The sequence below is a fragment of the Trematomus bernacchii genome, unplaced genomic scaffold, assembly GCF_902827165.1.
Source record: "Trematomus bernacchii unplaced genomic scaffold, fTreBer1.1, whole genome shotgun sequence".
NCBI lineage: Eukaryota > Metazoa > Chordata > Actinopteri > Perciformes > Nototheniidae > Trematomus > Trematomus bernacchii.
This window is the reverse complement of record NW_022987851.1, coordinates 7,583,524-7,605,767: the sequence shown is the minus strand read 5'-3', so window position 1 is coordinate 7,605,767 and position 22,244 is coordinate 7,583,524. Positions and strand designations below refer to the sequence as shown.

Sequence of the window (22,244 nt, the reverse complement as noted above, 5' to 3'; positions counted from 1 at the left end):
AGCTGAACACCTAACACCAGTGCTGTTGCCACGTGTCTACGTGATGCATGAATAATTCACAAGTTCAACGAATGGAAAAAAAACCTATGCATGGAAAGCAACAATATTAACATATTGATATCCCTACAGTATATGACACAGATGATCAAACTAACCCCATGTCATCCTATCAAATATAAATGCGCACAGTCTAGCTCTACTTGTGAGTTCTATTCATTGCGGAAAGGCTGCTGCCTTCATAAGGACATTCATTTGATGTTAATGTGAATTCACTCTGAAGGAAAGTGGTTGTCAGCTAACCAGTGGAGGGCCTTTTCATCATCAGTGTTATATTGTATTCTGTCCAGACAGTGTGCTGTTGCCAGCTCTCGTTGCTTGTGTCTATTTCAGAGTAATCTACAAGCTCATGGCCTCGAAGAGTGAAAGCATTCGAGTGCAATCCCTCAAAGTCCTTGGCTACTTCCTCAAGCATTTAGGCCACAAGTAAGTCATCCATTTCAATAGCTGTGCAGTAGCTGTGTAATTACACACTCATAAGTGGTTTTCATAATAAAAAGTCAAAAGATGAATGATGTGTCATGTTTTGAAAATGGCAGTCTGTTACATGTCTATCTTGTTTTTTACTGCTGTTGTTTCGCCATTGTTGTCTGTTAACCAGCAATTTTCAAATAAACAACATTACGATAGGTGTGAAACTGAAAAATCATAAATCAAGCTTTACATCCAGGCGATAATTAATCTGATCCTACCACTCTTTCAAAAAAGTGCGCAATTATAAGAGCCGAAAAACGTTTGACTGGATGCCAGGATGGTAAATTAGGCCGCACTTTGTAAAACACCTGAATTCATGGCTTCATGCCCTGTATGCATTAAATCACATAAGAGAACAGTGGAAAAGGTCCAAGTTACTGTTCCACAGGGTGACATTATTAATATACTTCCTACGGGGAGGTGGCAAATCTGCTGTTTGCTGCACATTGGACAGAAGAGGAAATGCTTAAAGGGGACTTATCATGCAAAATGCACTTTTGTACGTCTTTTATACATGAATATGTGTCCCCGGTGTTCCAGGGAACTCACCAAGTGTCAGAAAACACAACCCTCTCTATTTTCCTCCATACCCAAATCTCTAAAAAAGGGGCTGCAACGGATCTGATAAAAACTGATCCAGATTTGAACACTTCACTGACGTCAGTAAAGTGGCGCTACTATTGGCTATTGGGCCAACTCTCCACCTATCAGGGGAATGTGGGGTTGGGCCACGGCCGGCCGTTGCCGCTCGAAAGCGCTGGAGACGCTGTAGTACATATGCCAGGCCTGTAAGTGGCGCTGTAGTCTGCCACAAAAGCAGCGAAGAAGACTTCCCGTGCATGGTTACCATGGTTACCCTTCTGTTTATTCTACGCTGTGGCTTTTTTTCTCCCTCCCCGAGGCAAGCATTTGCTCCCGCTGCTTTAATTCAATGCAATCCCTCCCCGTCGAGGCAAGCACTGTAATTCTCTCCGGTTAGTCCACCAGCAGATGACAAACACCCACCTCTCCGCCTCTTCCAAGGAACGAGGGGACCGTGCGGCAGAGTTTCAGTTAGGTTTTCTTTCGCCGGTCAAGATGTCCGTTAAAGTTGAAATTTTCCGGACAAAATTAGAAAAGTGCCGGTCAAAGGTCTTCTTTGTTATTTATTTAGCTTTAAAACAAATGAATAACGACTCTATAGGCCTATAATAATATAATAAAACACGGAGGACGGAGATCTATTTTTCTCCCCCTCTTCTGACTTCATCAGAGCACGGCTCCCCTCTCCTGCAGGGGGGCGTGGTCAGCTGCAGCTCACAGAATCAGCCCCGTAGACAGCAAACAGCAAATAGAGCGAAATGAGGCATGCCTAAAATGCATGATCTGTTTGGTATTTTGAAAACAGAAACGTATAAATATACCTTATATAGGTATGGCCCTACAATATATCATTTAAATATAGCATGATAGGTCCACTTTAATGATGATTCAAAATGTGGGATGCAGGGATGGATGGAGAGTATACAGGAGGGATAAGCCCATACTAGACCACCCCAGGCACAAGTGGGCCTCTGTCCTCAGGGGACACGAGGGGCTCCATGAGAGCCTGCCTTCAACCCTCACTTTAACAGCTTTCATACATTACAATCCTCCTCACTATGAGAGCCAGTGCAACTTATTAAGAATGAAACGTGTATCTTCAGTGCTTTGTTGATATTACTTTTGGTAATTTAATTTTTCTTTCATTAGTTCAGTGATGTAAGATGGTGTTTAGCAGTGCTAAAACGTACCAGAAAAAGCATGAGAGAGGCTATATGACTTAAGCTTTGCTCAAACTTCTTTATTAACATGTCATATATTCAACCACCTTAAAGTAAACTTGAAGACAAAGCGTAATAAATATTAAATAATATTACATTATGTCTTGTGATTTTAGAAAATATGCTTCTCTCTGCATTTCCTTATAACTCTATTATTTTATTTTATTTTATATATTTGTGTTTTCATTAACATTGTCTTAACTCTGAAGAGTATCGTGAAAAAAGGTATATGGTCTAGGCTACACTTATAGAAGCTGGCTATGAATCATCAATTTGCCCTTTTCTTCCAATTTTTTTTTAATATTCATACAGTTGAGAGAAATGCTCCTCTTCTCCTAAGTGTCAAATTTGCCAGCCTTTGCAGCAGAAAATGAAAACATTGACTTAGGTCCCAACTCGTCCTGAGGCATTGGCAGCCTTCGCATCGTGACACCAGTCATTATGCTGACTGTAGTTTGAAATTTGTCACAGTTGAACCTCTTCACCTATGATATGCCTTTATTGTATCTTAGAGCCTTTCCTAGTGACAGGTTCACTTCGTTATCCTACACACCTCCAACCAAATTCCCCCAATTCATGGCAGCAGGCACTTCTTGACACTTGTCTAGAGAGCTCGACTCCCTGAGGGGGAGGATAGGGAGGCAAGCTGACGACACTCATTGATCCTTTCAGAGACTTAGGGAGCTCTAAACAAGCCACTTTAACATCATGTGTGTGTATTTATCCACAGGAGGAAGGTAGAGATCATGCACACACACAGCCTCTTCACTCTGCTGGGAGAGAGGCTCATGGTGCACACCAACACTGTGTCGGTGACGGTCTACAACACTCTGTACGAGGTAACCAAACATTCTCCTCACAAATGCCCCAACATTCGTTCACCGTTGTTTTTCTGTGAATGTGGGACTTATGTCTTCTCACCTCTTCCCGAACCAGATTCTGACAGAGCAGGTGTGCACACAGGTAGTTCACAAACCTCATCCCGAGCCCGACTCCACCGTCAAGATTCAGAACCCAAGTAAGCCTGTTATGTGTCACATTGAGTTTTATACTCTCTAAAGTACTTGGTTCTCTGGAATAACTGACAATATGTGTGTGTGTATTTGTGTTTGCATAAATGTGATTTCAGTGATTCTCAAGGTGGTAGCCACCCTATTGAAGAACTCCGCCCCCAGTACAGAGCTGATGGAGGTTCGGAGGCTCTTCCTTTCAGACATGATCAAACTGTTCAGTAACAGCCGAGAGAACAGACGGTGAGCGGAAGTTAAATCACATTTTACTCAACCGTTCCGTGTATTATCTTGCTATTTAATGTATCAAGTAAAGAAACATTTTGGTCCTCCTTGTATAAATTCTTAAGAGACTCATGTAGGTACGCTCACATTGGTGCAGAATCATTCTCAGACATAATCATAATTTCCAGCAGATGCTTCTGTGACTGACAGTTGTTCATTCCTGCTTTCTGTCTTTTTTTCCCTCTAACCACCCAACCACTCCTACACACACTCTCTTTAAGACATATTACTAATGCAATTAGAAGTCTTTGGAAACCACTGACTTATCAACACTGTAATTAGCTTAAAATAACAAGTCAGAAAGTGCTCCTTCAAGTTCAGTTGTTGAAATGAAGAAAATAAATAAATAATGTTTTCACTTGCTGCCAGTTTGTTCTGTGAGGAGCTGCTGCAATATAAACACAACAAATGAATACATCGCTGGCCAAATCATCAAAACTATTTAATATGAATAACCAGAACAACACTCACTGGTATTTATGCCTTCCTATTACATGTAGAGAATGTAAGGGCGGATTTAATGCAGACTTATAACGACTCCCTATTCATAAGGTCTTCTTGTTGTCGAAAGCCAATTGTAAGATAAAGCTTTGCCGATTAAATGTTGCCAATCAAAATATATATTTACAGTTAGACAGTGGTGGTGTTTGTCTACAAAAACTCAAATGTCCTGAAAAATGATCCACTTACCACCAACATCAATGAAAAATATTACAGTTTACTTGAAACTGATTGTATCTGGTTTACATATGGCAGTCTTTCAAATGTATTTATTTCCTTAATGATGTGTGTGTTGCAGGTGCCTGCTTCAGTGCTCCGTATGGCAGGACTGGATGTTTTCTCTCTGCTTCATCAACCCTAAGAACTCTGACGAGCAGAAGATCACTGAGATGGTGTACAACATATTTCGTATTCTACTGTACCATGCCATCAAGTATGAGTGGGGAGGATGGCGTGTGTGGGTGGACACGCTCTCTATAGCCCACTCTAAGGTCAGTATTGCACTGTGCAACAAAGAAGAAACACTGACCTCTGCTGTAGAGGCAGACATTATCTATATTAACCTGACTCTAATGGCGCAGTTCCACTGCAGCGCGGAGCTCGCTTTAAGCGTGCCGTGTCGTACCGTCCCCTTTTTTGGTTGTGCTTCCACTAGGCCTAGTTCCGGCGCGGCACGGCGCGGGGCCACTTTTTCACCTCTTTTCTGGCCCTAGAAAATTGTGGTTCTATCGGGGCCAACAAACAGGGCTGAGTCGGGCTGAGTATGCTAAACTAGAGAGAGGAGCGCTGGCAAGAGGGCTAGAACTACAACAAGATGGACATATTTGACCGTGATTTAATTGTAATACACGTTTCAAAATGATGCCGAAGTAACAACATACTGATACCGGTTAGTAAAAACCATGAATTAATGCTTTGTCAAGTCTGCAGACAGACGGCAGGCGAAAAACCTTTTAAAATGCGTGTTTTTCTAGATGGAGATTGGCTAAGCTAACGCAGTATGCTCTGACCGTCCACACTCACAACAACGGCCTATACAGACATAAATAAAGCAGTGACTGTATTCACCATGACACAGGCAGTCTGTGGTTTGTACTTGTTTAACTTTTGTCGAGTTTCTGAACATATATGAGGAGCTGTGAGCTCTGAGTGCTAACAGCTAACGGCTGTGTTGTTTTTCTGGGGTTCTCATTGAAGATGACGTCACGGCTCCGCCTACACTGCGTTACTATAGTAACTACCCCAGTTCCTAAACTGTAATGGAAGCGCAGCATGAAGTGAGTCGGCCCTGTTAAGGCCCAACGCGGCCAAGCCGTACCGAGCCGTACCGAGTGTGGCCGAGGCCGACCGTGTAGTGGAAATGCGCCATTAAGGTTCTTCAAAAACGATCTTTACAGTCGTTTGCATCATAAATGTGTGGCTAACATTGCCTGTGCTATTTCTCTTTTTTTAGGTGACATACGAGGCCCATAAAGAGTACTTGGCTAAGATGTATGAAGAGTACCAGCGTCAGGAGGAGGAGAATATAAAAAAAGGAAAGAAGGGCTTTGTCAGCACCATCTCTGGTCTATCTGCGCAGGCTTCTGGCATCAATGGTGTTGTTGAGATCAGAGAAATGGACGATAACTCCAATACACCTGAGAGTGAGAAGGACTATGAGAGTGTGGACTCTCGCATACTGCTGGCTGAGGGGAAGGGGCATGAGGAGGGTATGGTAGATGGAGTCGGCGTCGGTGTTCATGACCTTCTGGTGGACATCAAGGCTGAGAAGGTGGAGGCTACAGAGGTAAAGCTAGATGATATAGAAACTCTGGGAGTATCTGAGAATGGAGCACTGGTGGAAGTGGATTCTCTGTTGGATAGTGTTTATTGTGCTGCTGCAAAAAAGCTCAGGAGCAGCGTGGATGACCACAATGCACCCCCCCTCATTACTCTAGATGATGACAAGGACAGTATCCCTCACAGCAACTTTCTGTTTGGCAAGGTGGCAGGCAGCATGGAAGACAAGCTTCTGCCTGATCTGAGTACAGCTGAGCCTCTGGTCCTGCCAAGCACACAGCCCAGAGTCCACACCAGTGCCAGTGATGAGCTGGGCCTTCTTGCCCACATGACAGGCCGCTCTGAGCTTGGCTCCTTACCCAGCATCCTGGAGAACGATGAGTTTGAACTACAGGCAGCCACCGAGGGCATCAGCCCTGTGACTGGCTCTGAGAATGAAGCCTCTTCCAAAAGCCCAGAGGTCACTGAGGGTACAGATGGAGCAGAAACTGAAAGAAACTCCTCCATTTTTAAAACCAGCAGTGCAGCAGATACAACAAGCAACACTTCTGACACAGAGAGATCCCACAACGGCAGAGACAAGGATGCGAGGAAGATTCAGACGACAGCCACCACACAGGTTGGTCTGTTTATTTATCACAGAGTTCATTCATTAAAATGGAATCACTAGTACAATCCAACAGAAAAAGGCAAGTTTTCAAATGTTCTGAAAAAGCACAAGTTCACTGAGTTCATAAGATTCAAAAATACCTGCAAAGCTTTGCCAGAGGGAAATAGAATAACAGACGATCATGAACACATGCAGCGTCGGGGTTGAAGAGTGGAAAGCAAGGAGGGAGAATGTTTGCCATTGTCAGGATGCCTTTTGTGAACAGTTTCATTTCATCTGACCCATAGAGATAATTCCCTTCCTCAGCTCTGGTTGTAATGGGGACAGGATGGCCTGGTGCATATCACGAGTCATCCCTCTGAGACTCAGGAAAGTGGGCTGCTGGAATAGTTGGCTGATCTAACAGGAGGGAAGAAAATAGACATAGCATTATTCTGCAACAATGTCCTGGGATTTGTCCTCTCCTATGAGCTGAGCTCTTTCTCAGAGGTCATGCTCTTTGACCTGACTGGGTCACTGATGGAGGGCCATTGGGAGGCAGGGTTTATTTTTAAACCTTTTCTTCGCTATTGCTGATTGCTCATGTTCTTATCGCACTTTTTTGGCATCAGCTTGCTGACTCATTCAACTTATACCTGGATGTTTTAATAAGCTTGTTGTGTTTTTTTCTTCAACCACAGACACACAGAGGTTATCACTTTAATTTGGCAATTCATCATAAATAATGATTAGTATGACAATAGCATTATATCTCATTAGGGTTGCACTATTGATCTTTAGAGGAGAATAGGATTTACTACTGTTCTGTTCTCATGATGGACCGTGTTTGTTTATGCAATGCCTAATTCAAAGTTTCTTATTGATTGTTGTCTCCCATCAGAGTCTACACGGCCGCCTCGCCTCTTCGATGGACAGGGACCTATGTGCGGACATTGGCTTCAGGGGGGCGCCCCTAACAGAGGAGCAGCGGCGGCAGTTCAGCCCCGGCCCACGCACTACCATGTTCCGCATCCCAGAGTTCAAATGGTCAGCCATGCACCAGAGACTGCTCACTGACCTGCTGTTTGCGCTGGAGAGTGACGTCCATGTCTGGAGGAGGTGTGTGAATCGCTTTATGTGCACTTGAAAGGGAGGGTGAGCATGATGCTTGTAGTGCGACAATGATTACCCTTCCATATCAGAGGCAACATATCATTGTATTGCTGGCTGCCTATGAACGGGTTTAGTTTATTGCACAGTAAAATTGCCATATGTTTTATACAATTAGAAATCAAATGCTTTTTCCCATAATAACCCCATTGTATTCTCCCGTCTACTCCTACAGCCACTCCACCAAATCTGTCATGGACTTTGTTAACAGCAATGAGAACATTATTTTTGTCCACAACACCATCCACCTCATCTCACAAATGGTAGACAACATCATAATCGCCTGTGGAGGGATCTTACCCCTTCTCTCAGCGGCAACCTCTCCCACTGTAAGTGCGCCTCACTGTCTTCTCTGTGGGGGGATACTGCCATCTAGTGGTGGTTTAATATAAACCTTTGGAGCTTTATGACTCATATGTGTTGTGTTTGGGGCTCCCCTTTAAGGCTCATCGTAACTCTGTCACAGTAATGTTGAGGACATTATGAACATGTTGTAATGAACCTCCATGTGTGTCATTTATGATTGTTTTATTGATCCTCTGTAATTATCAAATATAAATTGCAGTCTTAAACTAAAATAGATTTTAATTATCCTAATTTGTTTATTTAGTAAGCGCCACATTGTCTGGAGTGCCATGGTTATAATTTTTGCTATTACATTTCCATCTTTAAATTACTTTAATTATGAATCCACAACAGTTTTGTGCTAAATATTCATTAAATAGATCTAAAAATGTACTATCCCGCTGGTGCATTTCAATCAGCAACCTTCTCACAAAATATCCTAAGAAAACCTCCCCATGTTAGCACGAAGAAAATAAGAGCTAATAAAAAAGTATCTATATTGGTCATCTGGCCTATGATTTATCACGTTTATTTTTGAAAAAAGGAAATAAAACATACCCATTTCAATCATCAAAAAGCCAGATTAAGTATGTATTCTAGTATTTTGAGATTTATTTTATAACACCCCCTATTGACATACGTAATAATGGTTATAGGGTACAAGTGGTGGTTGAGCTAAATCATGGATGAATTTGTATAAAAAGCACTATTAGGATTATTCTATTAGGTCATCCTAACTTAAAATGTTTTTTTTATTTGGCAGTGATGGAAGTGCTTTGATATTGTATCTAGTGGTTTGAGTGATATATTAAACTCTTAAATTAAAACAATTTAAAATATAATGTCCTCTTGTTCAGAGACTAGAACCTATACTCACTCTAAGGTAACAATGATGACCCCTGCTGCCCTCTTCCTGACCTTTTACCGATTGACTGTCCTGAATACAGCAGCACCCACCACTGTGTCTATCTGTGATACAACAAGAGATGAATGGTAGAGATGATATTGAACATATCCACTTTTGTTTTATCTAACTTGTGTCTTCCTTGTTGCTTGTGCAAGACGGAGTTGGAGAACATTGAGGCAACACAGGGCATGTCCTCTGAGACGGCCATCACTTTCCTGTCCCGTCTCATGGTGATGGTAGACGTGTTGGTTTTCTCCAGCTCCCTGAACTTCAGTGAGATCGAGTCGGAGAAGAACATGTCCTCCGGCGGCCTGATGCGTCAGTGCCTCAGACTTGGTGAGATCATGATTGGATGTTTGTCGCTGCCGATGTGAATGATAGTCAGTGCAGTGAGACAGTAAAACACTAACAGTATCTCTGTGTGCGGTTTTGTAAGGTGGAGTGAATATTTTTCCTGTCACACTGGAAAATTGATGAGCTAGAAAATGCCAAGACAGTATTCTCTTCACACACTAATAATTCCTCTAATCCCTGAAAATCCTCTGTTTGATCAGCTAAGCTAATTAATTTAGGAGTGCTCTGCTAATAGTTTACTAAATTGGAAAATGTGCAGGGTTTTAATGCAGCAAAAACATAACTAACAGGATCATCATTTTGCATCATAGGAAATGTGTGAATGTATGTCTCTTTTGTCTGTTTGCGTGAGAGTGGTCTATATCTGTGTGTGCCCGTGGCTGTGTGTGTGTGTGTGTGTGTGTGTGTGTGTGTGAGCCCGAGTGTTTGCCGGATTGTTGACTCAAGTTGTGCTCTGGGGGTTGGGGAAATAGCCGTCAGACTTCAGTGTCCTTCTTGCAAACATAAGATTCCTCGTCACTGGCTTTGGTGTGAAATCAGTCTGGCTGCTGATTGAACTCCTTGTCTCTGTCCCAGCAGCAGGAGACACATAATCATCAGAGATAACTGATTCATTTAAAGAAGGCATGCATCTTATCAACATTTAATTACCATTGAACTCTTAAATGACAGCTGATTTGCATGCTGTGTGTGTGTGTGTTTGTGTACGTGCAGTGTGTTGTGTGGCTGTTAGGAACTGTCTCGAATGCAGGCAGAGACACAGAGACAGGGGAAATAAGTCTTCCATTCACAACAACAAGACTCAGGAAATCCTGCAGAACGCTGTGACTTGCAACAAGGTAGGATGCTTGGTATCTGTGCCCAAAAAAAAATCATATTGTAATCACTTTACACCTAAACACTTTGCCCCATGGGGAACAAAAGACCTGCACTGATTCAACACAACCTCTCCTATTCTATGCATCTCTTACATACATACATAAAAATGTCGGCAGATATTTTGGTTAAAGATTTACAATATTCTGAACTCTTCTAAAGAAAAATAATAGAGATAAATAAGCTAAACAAAGTAGCATGTCATATTGTGTTGTCTTTCTGCTTTAGACAGCCATAGAGTAACCCTAGTAACCTGTCTCCCATCAAGGACCCTGATCGCCTCCTGCAGGATGTGGACATCAATCGGCTTCGCGCTGTGGTCTTCCGTGATGTGGTGAGTGCTCCTCTGTGTGTGTGTGTGCAGTCTGTGGATATGCACGGCATGACCCTGACTTGGCTGCAAGTAGTAGATACAAATAGGATTTTAATTTTTTGACAGACAAATGGGCAAATCATCAGGTAAAACACAAAGTATAATTTCAAAGAATGTATTGAGAATGATGGCAGATCTTTGAATGTGTTTCCCTTCTTTATGCAGGGTGCACAGAGAAAGCATTTCAGGCCACAGCAATGGGTTGTGTGAAATAAGGTCTTCTGAATAGAAAGTGACATCACCGTTTTGTGAACCCTCTCTGCAGGATGACAGTAAGCAAGCCCAGTTCCTGGCTTTAGCTGTGGTGTACTTCATCTCTGTCCTGATGGTTTCCAAGTACCGCGACATCCTGGAGCCCCAACGTGAGACGGCCAGAATAAGCCAATCAGGTCGCAGCATGCGTCAGGAGATCAACTCACCAACCAGCACAGGTGCTGACAGCTGCGCCCTCCTTTCTTACATCCATTCTTGCTGCTCATAAATCTTGTCTTGCTGTGACTTTGTCTGATATAAATGAATGGTGAGTGTCCACGTTCCTCTCTAATGCACTGCTGCCAGAGCTCAGAGCTCATTCAGTAAAATAGCAGGAATATCCTGCCTGCACTCCACTGGCTCACCTATGATTAATTCATGAGCTCTGCTAATTGCACTGCACATAATTAAATGTAGAAGCTGAGACTGGAGATGCTAGTTATGAACTTGAAAAGGCATCATCGTTCTCCGTGAAACCAAAGGTAATATATGCCTCAGGTCATAAATCATACATTAAGCCACATGAAAGGAAATCAGGCCCAAAAAGGTTTAACGCAATGACTGCTGCAGTGCCAACTTGCTATTATGAGATGCTCGAGTGAGCATACTTTATCAACTTCCATTCAGACAAAGGGTGAAGCGAATCAAAGAAACAAGAGGAAGAGGAGAGAGGCCAAAGGAAATATGAAAGTGTAATTTGAAGTGCCCGGAACACATGGAGAACAAAGACAGAGGAGATGAGCACTGAGAAGTTGAGAGATGGGAAAGCGGCAGCATGCTGGCCAACTGTGGGCTTTTGGGGCAGTGGAGCCAGGCTTGCTATTTTCAGCCCCATCTGTCAGTGCCCATTAGGCAAGCAATCCACCAGAGGAGAATGGGATCATAGAGGTTGCTGGAAGGAGAGAGGCACACTGACGCCTTCATAAATTTCACCAGAAAAATAGGGGAATTTTCCAGGCGGCATGTGGCAGACAATTGTCTGATGGACCAGGAAGCCAGACGACTTGCTAGCTAAATCAGGCCCTGTTGACCTCATTACAGGGCATGTGATGAATATTAATTCAGCTGGCCTTGCATCTACTGTAGGTACCCAATGGGTTACAATTAACCAAAGTCAGACTACAAAGGAACTTCTGCAGGTTTCTGGGAGAAAAAGACAACAGATGTTTGCTTTATAGTTAATGCAGTTTCAATGTATGAAGAGACAGAATGCTACAGATTCACAGTCAACATCTCATAGAAGGGTATGGTGTACAGAATAATAGAGCAGCTGAGCATCAGCGTTTGAAAGCTTTTTTAAATAGAAGGCCTTCCAGGGCTTAAGGCAGGAGGAAGATAAAGATATAAAAGGATTTATGTTTTATTAGCATAGAAGGAGAATAACAGAGAGATAATCTCTAGAGGATCAGAGCTTCTGGAGAGAGATCTAAGAAGCTGCGTGGGCACATGGCTCGTTCTATACATGCTAAATCACCTCTTGGCTAGGTAATATAAAGCTAGCACTGGAATAAAGTTGTATTCGTTGGCATTAGTTTACTAGTTTATAATCTCTATGTTACTTCTCATGGCATATAAGAATATAAGAATATCTATGACCAATATGAGTAATCAGAATCAGAATACCTTTATTAGTCCCACAGAGGGGATATTTACATTGTTACAGCAGAAAAGAGCCAAAGACAGCTTAATGTTAAGAAGCATGCATCATATTATAATAAAAAAAGGTACACAATATGTTAACATACATATAGCGCAGGGATTAAGAGATGATTTAATTTGTGACTATTTTAATCACTAAACTCACTAAAGCAGTAAAAGCATCAAATCCGAGGATCTGTATCAAATCATTGTACATTTCATGAGTTTAGGTTATTGGACTGTTGATAAAACAACCATTTGAAATGTTTTACTAAATGATTAATCAATTAAATATGATAAAGAAAATTAACATTTGTAATAAAGTTATTTATTGTGTGTGTGTGTGTGTGTGTGTGTGTGTGTGTGTGTGTGTGTGTGTGTGTGTGTGTGTGTGTGTGTGTGTGTGTGTGTGTGTGTGTGTTCCACAGAAACCCCCCTAGCATTTGACAGCAGTAAAGACCACCCTGCACAATCAGACCTCCACCTGGAGAGCTCCCTTCCCCACACAGACTCTGGTATCGGAGAGGAGCAGGTAGCCAGCATCACTAACGGCTCTGATCTGGAGCACAGCACAGGAGTGCTCATATCTACCCTGTGCTCAGAGGTGAAGAGGTCTCAGGAGAGTCTGTCTGACTCTGAATCGCTGCTGAAACCCCCCTCCTCCATCATCAGCATTAGCCAGCCCAAAAAGGGCATCAATGTGAAGGAGATTCTGAAAAGCCTGGTGGCTTCTCCAGTTGAGGGCCTGGAGGCTGGGCTGGAGCCCCTGTCCTACCCGGACCCTGCTGCAAACCCCCAGGCCCACGCCATGCTGCCCATGCAGTTCCACTCCTTTGACAGGTGAGGAAGTGTCAGTGTTTGGTGGTCTCTTGTGTCCAAAATCACATTTGGAGGAGTTTTAGCCATATTCTAAAGATCATGTAGACTGTACATCGACCCTTTTCATGCCTTAGCTTTTGCTTTTCAGTTTATTTCCAGAATCCCATTGGTTAATAGTACATTTTCTGAATGAGAATTAATTAACACAATCCCTTTTAGTTTACAAATTCATCACAGTAAATATGTATTCTGCATTAAAAATAACTAAACGAGGCATAAAGTTAAAACCGGCATAGACTATATAAGAAGGGGGATAATCACTGTGACGTCCCCCAATGGTTCGTCAGCAATGGTTTCGAGGTTTGGCTTTTTGACCATCCTCGTTTTTTTCTTTGCAACCAGAAATGCTAAGCTAAATACAACCAAATCCTGAAAATACATCTTAGGCGACAAAATTGTAACAACTTTAATGATAAAAAAACACACAATAATCTAGTGAGGGTTATTTTCTCGTAGACTTCTATTCAAGAGGAGGTCTTTCTGCAACAGTGAGGCCCCTCCCCCCCCTCTGCTGGAGGTGTAGAGAAATTAAGCCTGATTAAGCCACAGTTCAAAGTCATAATATACGTATGTTGAATCTAGTTTAGACTAAACATTTGTTATACTTGAGTATTTTATTTCATTTTCATTTATTTTCATTTAATCGTTTATTTGAACAGGGACAATGCACATTAATAAACACTTAAGACAAATAATGCTTCAAGTGTAAATATGCCGGATTTTAGCTTTGAGCTAATTTCCATCCGCAGTCCCTCACATACAACATATAAGAACATGACATTTATAAAGACATTTATTATTCTTAATCTGTGAGGCTATCTTTAACCAAACCAAACACAGACCTAGATGATATGAAACAAGACAAGTAATAATAATAATGGGTTCCATTTATAAAGCACTTCATATTCGAATTCAAATCCCGAAGTGCTACAAGCAGTGAGCATGAACAGTATAAATAGACATGACACAACACGGTAGAATTAATAAAAAGCAATAAAAAATAAATAAAAATAAATAAAAGGGTGGTAAAAAGGTCTAGGCAAAGGCTCTTTTGAAGAGATGGGTTTTGAGGCCTTTTTTAAAAGCCTCCACGGTCTGTGGTGCTCTCATGTGGTCGGGGAGAGCATTCCACAGACTGGGAGCAGCCGAGCAGAAGGCCCGGTCTCCCATAGTACGGAGCTTAGTCCTGGGGGGTTTGAGCAGGTAGGAGTTGCTGGAGCGGGTGGTCCGCAAGGAGGTATGGGTGGTGAGGAGTTCCTTGAGGTAGGGAGGGGCAGTTCCATGGACACACTGGTGGGTGAGGACGGAGACCTTGAATTCGATCCTCAGTTCCACGGGTAGCCAGTGTAGTGCTTTAAGGATGGGGGTGATGTGGTCATATTTGCACACCCTCATCAGGATCCTAGCAGCGCTGTTCTGGATGTACTGGAGCTTCTGGATGCTTTTGTTAGGGATCCCGATGAGGAGTGCATTGCAGTAGTCCAGCCTGGAGGAGACAAAGGCGTGGACCAGCTTTTCGGCGTCAGACAGAGTGAGTGTGGGGCGGAGTTTGGCGATGTTCCTGAGGTGATAAAAGGAGTTCTTGCACAGCTGTTTAATGTGGGCCTCAAAGGTCAGATGGGCGTCCATTTTAACACCCAGGTTGGTGACTATTGAGGAGAGGGTAATGTCCTGGCCGGAGAAGGTGATGGTGGTGATGGTGGATGACTGAACCTGGTGTGGGGTGCCAACTATAATGGCTTCGGTCTTGGAGCTGTTGAGTTTCAGGAAGTTTTGCTTCATCCACGCCTGTATCTCCTCCAGGCAGGCAGTGAGTGTGGGTGAAGGCAGGGCTACAGAGGAGGTAGGGTTGATCCTGGGGTACAGTTGGGTGTCATCAGCGTAACAGTGGAATGATACTCCAATGTCGGCTGATGATAGAGCCAAGGGGGAGCATGTAGAGTGTGAAGAGGGTGGGGCCGAGAACTGATCCTTGAGGGACACCACAGGTGACGTTGTGGGTACCCGACTCTGCCTCGCCCAAGGAGACGTACTCTGTTCTCCCGGTGAGGTATGATCTGAACCAGTCAAGGGGAGAGTCAGAGAGTCCGATGGTGGAGTGCAGACGATGGAGGAGGATGCCGTGATCGACGGTGTCGAAAGCTGCAGTGAGATCGAGGAGGATGAGGAGAGAGGGAGAGCCAGCATCAGCCGTCATCAGCAGGTCGTTGGTGACCCTGACCAGGGCAGTTTCTGTGCTGTGGCCTGAGCGGAAAGTAATTATTAAATGTTTGACTATCATTCTATGATGTTTACATTTCTCTGAGGAAAGCTTTGATTTCATGCCATAGCATATGTGTATGTGTCTGTGTGCGTGCATGCTATCACTCAAGTGACTGTAAAATGCTGATGATAATCCTCTGGGTTTATTTAAGTAATCCAGAATACCACTAATGGCTCCTAAATAGCATGCTACACATTATTCATTTCAGGCCACTTATATTGTATTCATCCCCCACGGCAAGGAATTCCTGTGTTTGAAAAGGTCTCTGAAGCATTGTGGCACTGCTGCGGTTTATTTACGTTCCTGGATTAGATAAACCCACACAGTAATCTGTCTGGATTTGAAAGTTTACAAACCTGTTCCTGCAGGGATTTCAAGCTTCAAGCCCCTGATCCCTGTCTCCTATGGCTGATAACGTTTGGAAGATCAAATTTTTTGCTGAAAGTAATTTGAGTTGGTGTATCATAAAACAGAAACTCATCCAGTTTCTCCTGTGTTTAGGTAGAGAGAGAGAGAGAGAGAGAGAGAGAGAGAGAGTGTGTGTGTGTGTGTGTGTGTGTGTGTGTGTGTGTGTGTGTGTGTGTGTGTGTGTGTGTGTGTGTGTGTGTGTGTGTGTGTGTGTGTGTGTGTGTGTGTGTGTGTGTGTGTGTGTGTGTGTGTGTGTGTGTGTGTGTGTGTGTGTGTGTATAATCACTGCCAGCCCCCAGAGAGGCGGCAGAGGACACACTGAGTCAGGGGGAACAATGGGGCCTCCTTTCTTTTTGTATGCATGCTGCGGAGCTGAGCTGGGCCGAGGTGAGCCTGATGAATAGGGGAAGAGATGGAGGAGTATGTGGTGAGAGGACAGCTGAGAGGGTGGGGGTCTCCAGGGTGTTGATGACAGATTAAACAGAAGCGGCCTCACGCCACACCGTGCCCGGCCCTGTCGCCCTCACTGCTCACACCCGTAATGGAACCTGGCAGCCTGAAATGAGTCGCCACAGCAAAGTGTATTATTTTTGAAATGCTTTCACACAAACCCTCCTGACCACATATACAACTTTGTTCCATGCTTTTCATGTCACTCCCCCCTTCCGGCCTCTATTTGCTGTGTCTAATTGTTTGCCACCTGCCAGCAAAATGAGCTGCCAGACATGGACAAGCCTTTCATTTGTGTGTCGGGGCGACAATAGATTGGGAGTGACAACATCAAAAAGGAAAAAGGAGGGGGAAAATGGCTTGAAATGGGGTGCACAGGGGCAGTCGTAACAGAGGTCCCTGTGCTGCAGGCCTTCATGGAGGAGGTTTAAATTACTCAGCATCCAGATGTCCGTTAGACCAGATGGAAATACAGTACAGAAATACTAAGTCATCCTTAACTTCTTCCGTTGTACACCTGTCCTTCCCCAGTAATGCCCCATAATGTATTGTTGCTTACAGATTCGTTTTTTTCCATAAAGAATAACAAAGGTAATTGGTTTTATTTGAATGTAAGAGTTGATGCTGAGCAGATTATCTCTTTATCTATCCCTGTATTTAGTTAAAAAAAAAATAAGCAATATTAGACTAGATTTGTTGGATTTATGAAGGAAACATCCGTTGGTTACACTTTACACAGCAGTCATCTGCCACCACCGCATACCTCATTAATATTAATGCCAAGATTAATCCTTGCTTTATTCTCTGCAAGTAAATTAACACAATTCTATTAATAAAATATGCGCTAGATAATCTATACATCATTCATGAGTACTTCACTAATTAATTATTCATTAAAAGAGATTCATGTTTGTATCTTCATCCTGTAGGTTTAATGTAACGTCCCAGCTCTGCCTAACAACCAGCAGGCCTCAGCTGGAAGATACAAGCAGGGAATACATTTGGAAAACAAGATAACATCCACGATGGCTTCAGATAATCAAAACACGCTAGTGATATCTGAAGAAGAGATTTCAAGGAGAAGAGCAATAGATCTGCTAAATAAATAATGATTGTCATCCGTGTTCTTTGAGGCTCAGCTGTATCTCTGGAGATGATCACATTTCAGATAGCTTTCAAACTTCACTGGCTCTTTTGAAATATCAAAAACGTTTTACTGTTTGTATTTGTTAGTTGGTATATCTGTTGTCTCTTAATGTGTATTATATTCTACTTTTTGTATTTGTGTCCATAGAAAACCGACCAAGCTATTATAAAACTGCAAGATAAACACCAAAAAGCCTAAAATGCATCAAAGCCAAGTTAGTGCAGCTATTTTTGCTTAATCTATTCCATGGATTGTGGACGGTTTAATTGCAACATAAAACATTGCAATGTTTTGTTGAGGGAGGGTTTCTGGGTATTTTCTTCGGTTGACAACAGGCTAGCTCGTGACAGAGCAAAGGCCTGGCCTGTGTCACCCAGAGTAACTGCCGGAGATTGGACGAGACATTATCTGGCACCCTTGCAAACCCAAAGGCCAACTGCAGACGTGATAAGGACGAGCTTTCCTTCTCCTTCCTGTCGGGGAGTTTTTGCAGGACCACTGCCACTGCATGCTGTTTAATCCTGGGCCAATCAGATAGCATGTGAAAAGAGGTCTGCTGTGTTAGTGGTGTGTCTGCTGTTACACAAGGTCACAAGTGTATCTTTCATCTCCAGCATCCACAAGCTTTGTCTTTACATGTTTAATTCATGAGCTTTGCCCCTTGCTCTCTGAGCACTATGTGATGGTTTGTACAGTAGCTTTTGCAAATAAAAGGGAATCCACGACTATCATTAATAAATTACATTATTAATGTTTTACTCCAAGCATCTCGGTTGGAGGAATTGCTTTTTTTGAACTACTTCCCCCTGATCAAGCTTTAAGAGTTGGGTAGCTACAGATAATACACACCCTCTGCTTGATATACTGAGAACTATATCTGGAGCTATGTCATCAGGGTGAAACTGCAATCAACCAGTTGGAGTATTGTTATGTCTGGAAAGTGCTTAGCAGTATTGTTATTGGTTTTATTATTATGTTTCTTTCATTACGAGTAACAATGTGTCCCTTCCTTTTATATTAACATCAAGTACCTAGGAACCTACTCAGCGATGGTTTTCTTTTAACTTTTGAGCCTTTGGCATAAAAAAAATCCAAGGACAGTCTCAGTTAATTAAACTAAAATGCGTCGATTAAAGAATAGTCCTCATATAAGTAACACATCTTCCTTACTTCTGCTCAACTCTGCTGCAAAAGATGAGCTTCCAGATATGTTTTCTAGTTCCCATCTTGCATATTTAGGAATAATAAGGCAACCCAGTCTAGAAAAGACTGTCCATAATAATTTAAATGTTATTCCTTAATCCACTATTTGGAACTAGTGAGATGGAGAAATGTAACAAAATGTTCTGGAAGGATATGTATTATAGAAATTCTTAGTTAAATGTATTGTTACCCACCTCCTATAGACAACAAAATGTCAATAATAATATATAAAATAAACAAAAAAGCATACTCCCAATTTGTATCGCATAACTTGTATTATTAACTGACTCATTTTTAAAAGCACATCATATAAAAAAATGTATTTAGGCCAAATTTGATTGTATTTATGTCAAATTGACTTGCAACCTGTTTTAACACGATGTGAGAATCAATGCCATCCATAGCTTGATGTGACAACCATTCTGTTAGTGTGACAAGCTGTCAGTGTTCCTGCAACCCAGAATGAATGCTCCTAATCGATGACTTCTGTAATATGACTCTCCATCACAAACGTCTCAGACTCACAGGGTGTACAGCTGAGAAATTGCTTGCCTTAAGGTTGCAGCCCCTTTATTCTCTATCAATAAGTCAACGGGTTAGACATTTTAATCATATAATATTCATCAGCAACAACACCAATGTGGCTATGCACCATGTAGGCTTGGAAATGTTATACAGGCATAGTTTAAGAACATTTTGTACTAATACGTTTTCCATTGTTGTTTTTTAAATGTGATTATATTTAATTATTATACAGAGGAAGTGGATTGGTGAAAAGAATATTCTCTGCAGGAATATCTTTATTGTCTTTTATACTTTTGAAGGCACACATGCATTATGCATCATACAGTGTTTGGATCCATATGTGTAGAATATGTATTCTTATATGAGAATTTGATACGATTATGTACGTTTATACATGGAACTAGATTAGGTACAATCATTCAAATAATATTATGTTTTTCCTTTCTTGCCTTTAATTATTCATGGTTCATTCTAACTTTTCCGTTATTTGTCTTGCATCTGTACTTTCAAAGTTTCCGGTTTTTTTTACGGCGACTTTTATTTCGGGTTAAAATGAATGTAGGCTATAATCCACATAAATGTCTAACACTCTTCCTCCACATCAAAGCCCAGATGCTGCTCTGTATGTCTTCACAGAGCAAATGCCAAAAGCAAAGGTCTTGAATCTCATGCTCAATGAGCCGTAGTTCTGTCAGTTCCAACACAGACGGCAGCTACCGTATGCAAACGTCTGTCAGTAAAAACTGCCAAGATGCTCCTGGAGAGCCTCTCATTAGGCTTGGGGATGTTTTGGGCTCCTTCAAGCAGAGCAGAGGGCAGCCGAGGGCCAGCAGTGGCAGGACGAGATGTAAGGCAAAGTGTAGTAGCTGTCTGGCTGGCCTCTGCTCTCTGGTTTATTTACTCCAGCCTCCCGTGTGTATGTGTTTGCATTGCGTTATGCTGACAGATGGAGTAACAGGTCAGGATGTTTACCTTCCCCTATGTCCTGACTAACGTCTGGGCACACTCGCGCTGGCTCCGCTTGAGAGCAGTAGGAGATGATAAAGATCATAACTGCTCTCTTTTATTACTTCAAATAAAAGCTGTTTTTTTTTATTATTTCTGAATAATTAAAACAAAAAAGTAATGAAAAGCCTCCAGATGCTGACTGTACTGAAATGTAGTTGTATTATGACAAGCTTTTTTTTCTTCAACGGCAAGTTAGTCAAGTTTTGCAAGATATAAAATGTACAACACATGACATACTGTCGGAGGGCATTTACAATACAGTGTATCAGAAAATATCATTAGTTATCATAGTCTGTTCTTGGGCTATTTGGGGAACCAAGGTTTCAAAATATACTCACATTGGGCTTCTCAGCTCAACTCAACATTTATATTTGATCTTACCTGCTATATAGCTGGCTTATTTTATTTTATTTTACACCCCGGTTCCTGGCGACTGTCCTGAAGAAAAAGTGTAGTTAACCCACAGTTCAGTAGTCTTTTTTATCATTATAGCAAGGCTACATATCAGATGCATTATTCTATGACTTTATTACAAGTGAATTATGCAGTTAGCACCTGTAGGGATTTACTGTCTTTCTCAACAGCACTTTGAGAGGGAAGATACTTGTAAGCAGAGGACATAAACCGACCTGCTGACTAAAAACTCTGCTGACCCTTTAGATAAATGTTTCTCTTGCTGTTAACACTGCTACAGAACAATCTAAACATCTCCCATCATGCATATGTGAATGGTACTTTTTGTGTGTGTGTGTTTCCTGTAGGAGTGTGGTGGTGCCTGTGAAGAAAACCTCCCCTGGCAGCCTAGCAGTTCACACAGGGGGAGGCAGCAGCAGCACCTCTGCTGGGCTGACAGCTGGCAGCACCCCCAACATCTTTGCTGCTGCCTCTGCGACCCCCAAAAGCATGATCAACACCACAGGTAGGTCACACAAGGGTACTGGAATATACTCCTATATTTAAGATACTAAATGCAGCCCTGGTAAAGTGGTTAATTTCAAATGATACTACTCTTTGCCGTTTCAGTTATAACTGTTCACCATAATGACCTTTCTTTCTGTGATGCCATTCCAAGAATTGAAACAAAGCTGCTGGATCATGTGAGCCTGTATGCCTCCGCAGGGGCCTGTTGTAACCACTAGAGGGCCCTCTTCACCTTCCTATCAGCGTCTGCTGCAGCTCTGCTTTGTCAAATAAAAAATGCTCTCCTTCAGCCGCAAGCCTTCCTCCTGATACAGCCAAACCACAACAACTCCATTTTAATCCACCGCAGTAGATTGTAACAGGGAATATTATTGGTACGAATGGCTCTCCTGTGTTCTGTGTGTTCCTGTCTGATTGACTGCAGGGTCCCCCCCACCCCCGCTGTCACGCTGCTTCTCTCTGGGCTCTGCTGCATTTAGCCAGTTCCACCTCAGGGCTCCTGTAGTCCAGGCCTCTGAAAGGACCCACTTAACACCAAGAACCATTAGGAGCTCCAACACCTTTTTAATGTCCTCCATTAAAAAAAAGTCTCCCTCTCCTCTCTCTGAGCCCCTCTGCAGGAATGTGAGAAATGTATCCAAGTCAAAATGTGCTTTGAGCTAACGCCACAGGCCCTCATCCAGACCCATGATCTCACTCGATATGATATTCTCCTCTCACAAGGACAAGTCATGATGATGTTATACTTGTGTCTCAGGGTTTACCTTTAAATGACTACACTCAGATAGCCTGAATTGGCTTTGATACCCAAGCTAATTTTAACTTACAAATTTGATGCATCGTCTTGGTATGAAAAATTGTTCCATATGTTGCTGCTGGCACTGCTTTGGCCAACCAGCGTAGGTGCAGTTAGATTTAGTTACAGATTGGGTGCACGATGTGACATGCTTTCCAAGTTTTCATTTGTTTAACTTGGTTGAAATTTGCGCTGACTGCTAAAGTCCACAATTGAGCCAGACTGCGGCTGT

The 22,244-nt window shown here is 42.4% G+C and overlaps 1 protein-coding gene across 3 annotated transcripts in view; it reads left to right on the top strand.

Annotated features, from left to right (window-relative positions):
- The window catches only part of nbeab (neurobeachin b), a 207,674-nt gene that overhangs the window by 90,394 nt on the left and 95,036 nt on the right, over positions 1 to 22,244 (top strand). For 2 of the 3 annotated variants that reach the window (XM_034113170.1, XM_034113171.1), the window contains exons 17-30: positions 391 to 483; positions 3,064 to 3,172; positions 3,270 to 3,351; positions 3,463 to 3,586; positions 4,428 to 4,620; positions 5,583 to 6,527; positions 7,399 to 7,616; positions 7,843 to 7,996; positions 9,075 to 9,255; positions 9,988 to 10,124; positions 10,388 to 10,483; positions 10,788 to 10,953; positions 12,841 to 13,252; positions 21,057 to 21,214. In XM_034113170.1, coding sequence (XP_033969061.1) covers positions 391 to 483; positions 3,064 to 3,172; positions 3,270 to 3,351; positions 3,463 to 3,586; positions 4,428 to 4,620; positions 5,583 to 6,527; positions 7,399 to 7,616; positions 7,843 to 7,996; positions 9,075 to 9,255; positions 9,988 to 10,124; positions 10,388 to 10,483; positions 10,788 to 10,953; positions 12,841 to 13,252; positions 21,057 to 21,214 — 3,068 coding nt within the window. Of the gene's footprint in view, positions 1 to 390; positions 484 to 3,063; positions 3,173 to 3,269; positions 3,352 to 3,462; positions 3,587 to 4,427; positions 4,621 to 5,582; positions 6,528 to 7,398; positions 7,617 to 7,842; positions 8,001 to 9,069; positions 9,256 to 9,987; positions 10,125 to 10,387; positions 10,484 to 10,787; positions 10,954 to 12,840; positions 13,253 to 21,056; positions 21,215 to 22,244 lie in introns of all 3 variants that reach the window. The other variant, XM_034113172.1, reaches the window with a different exon arrangement.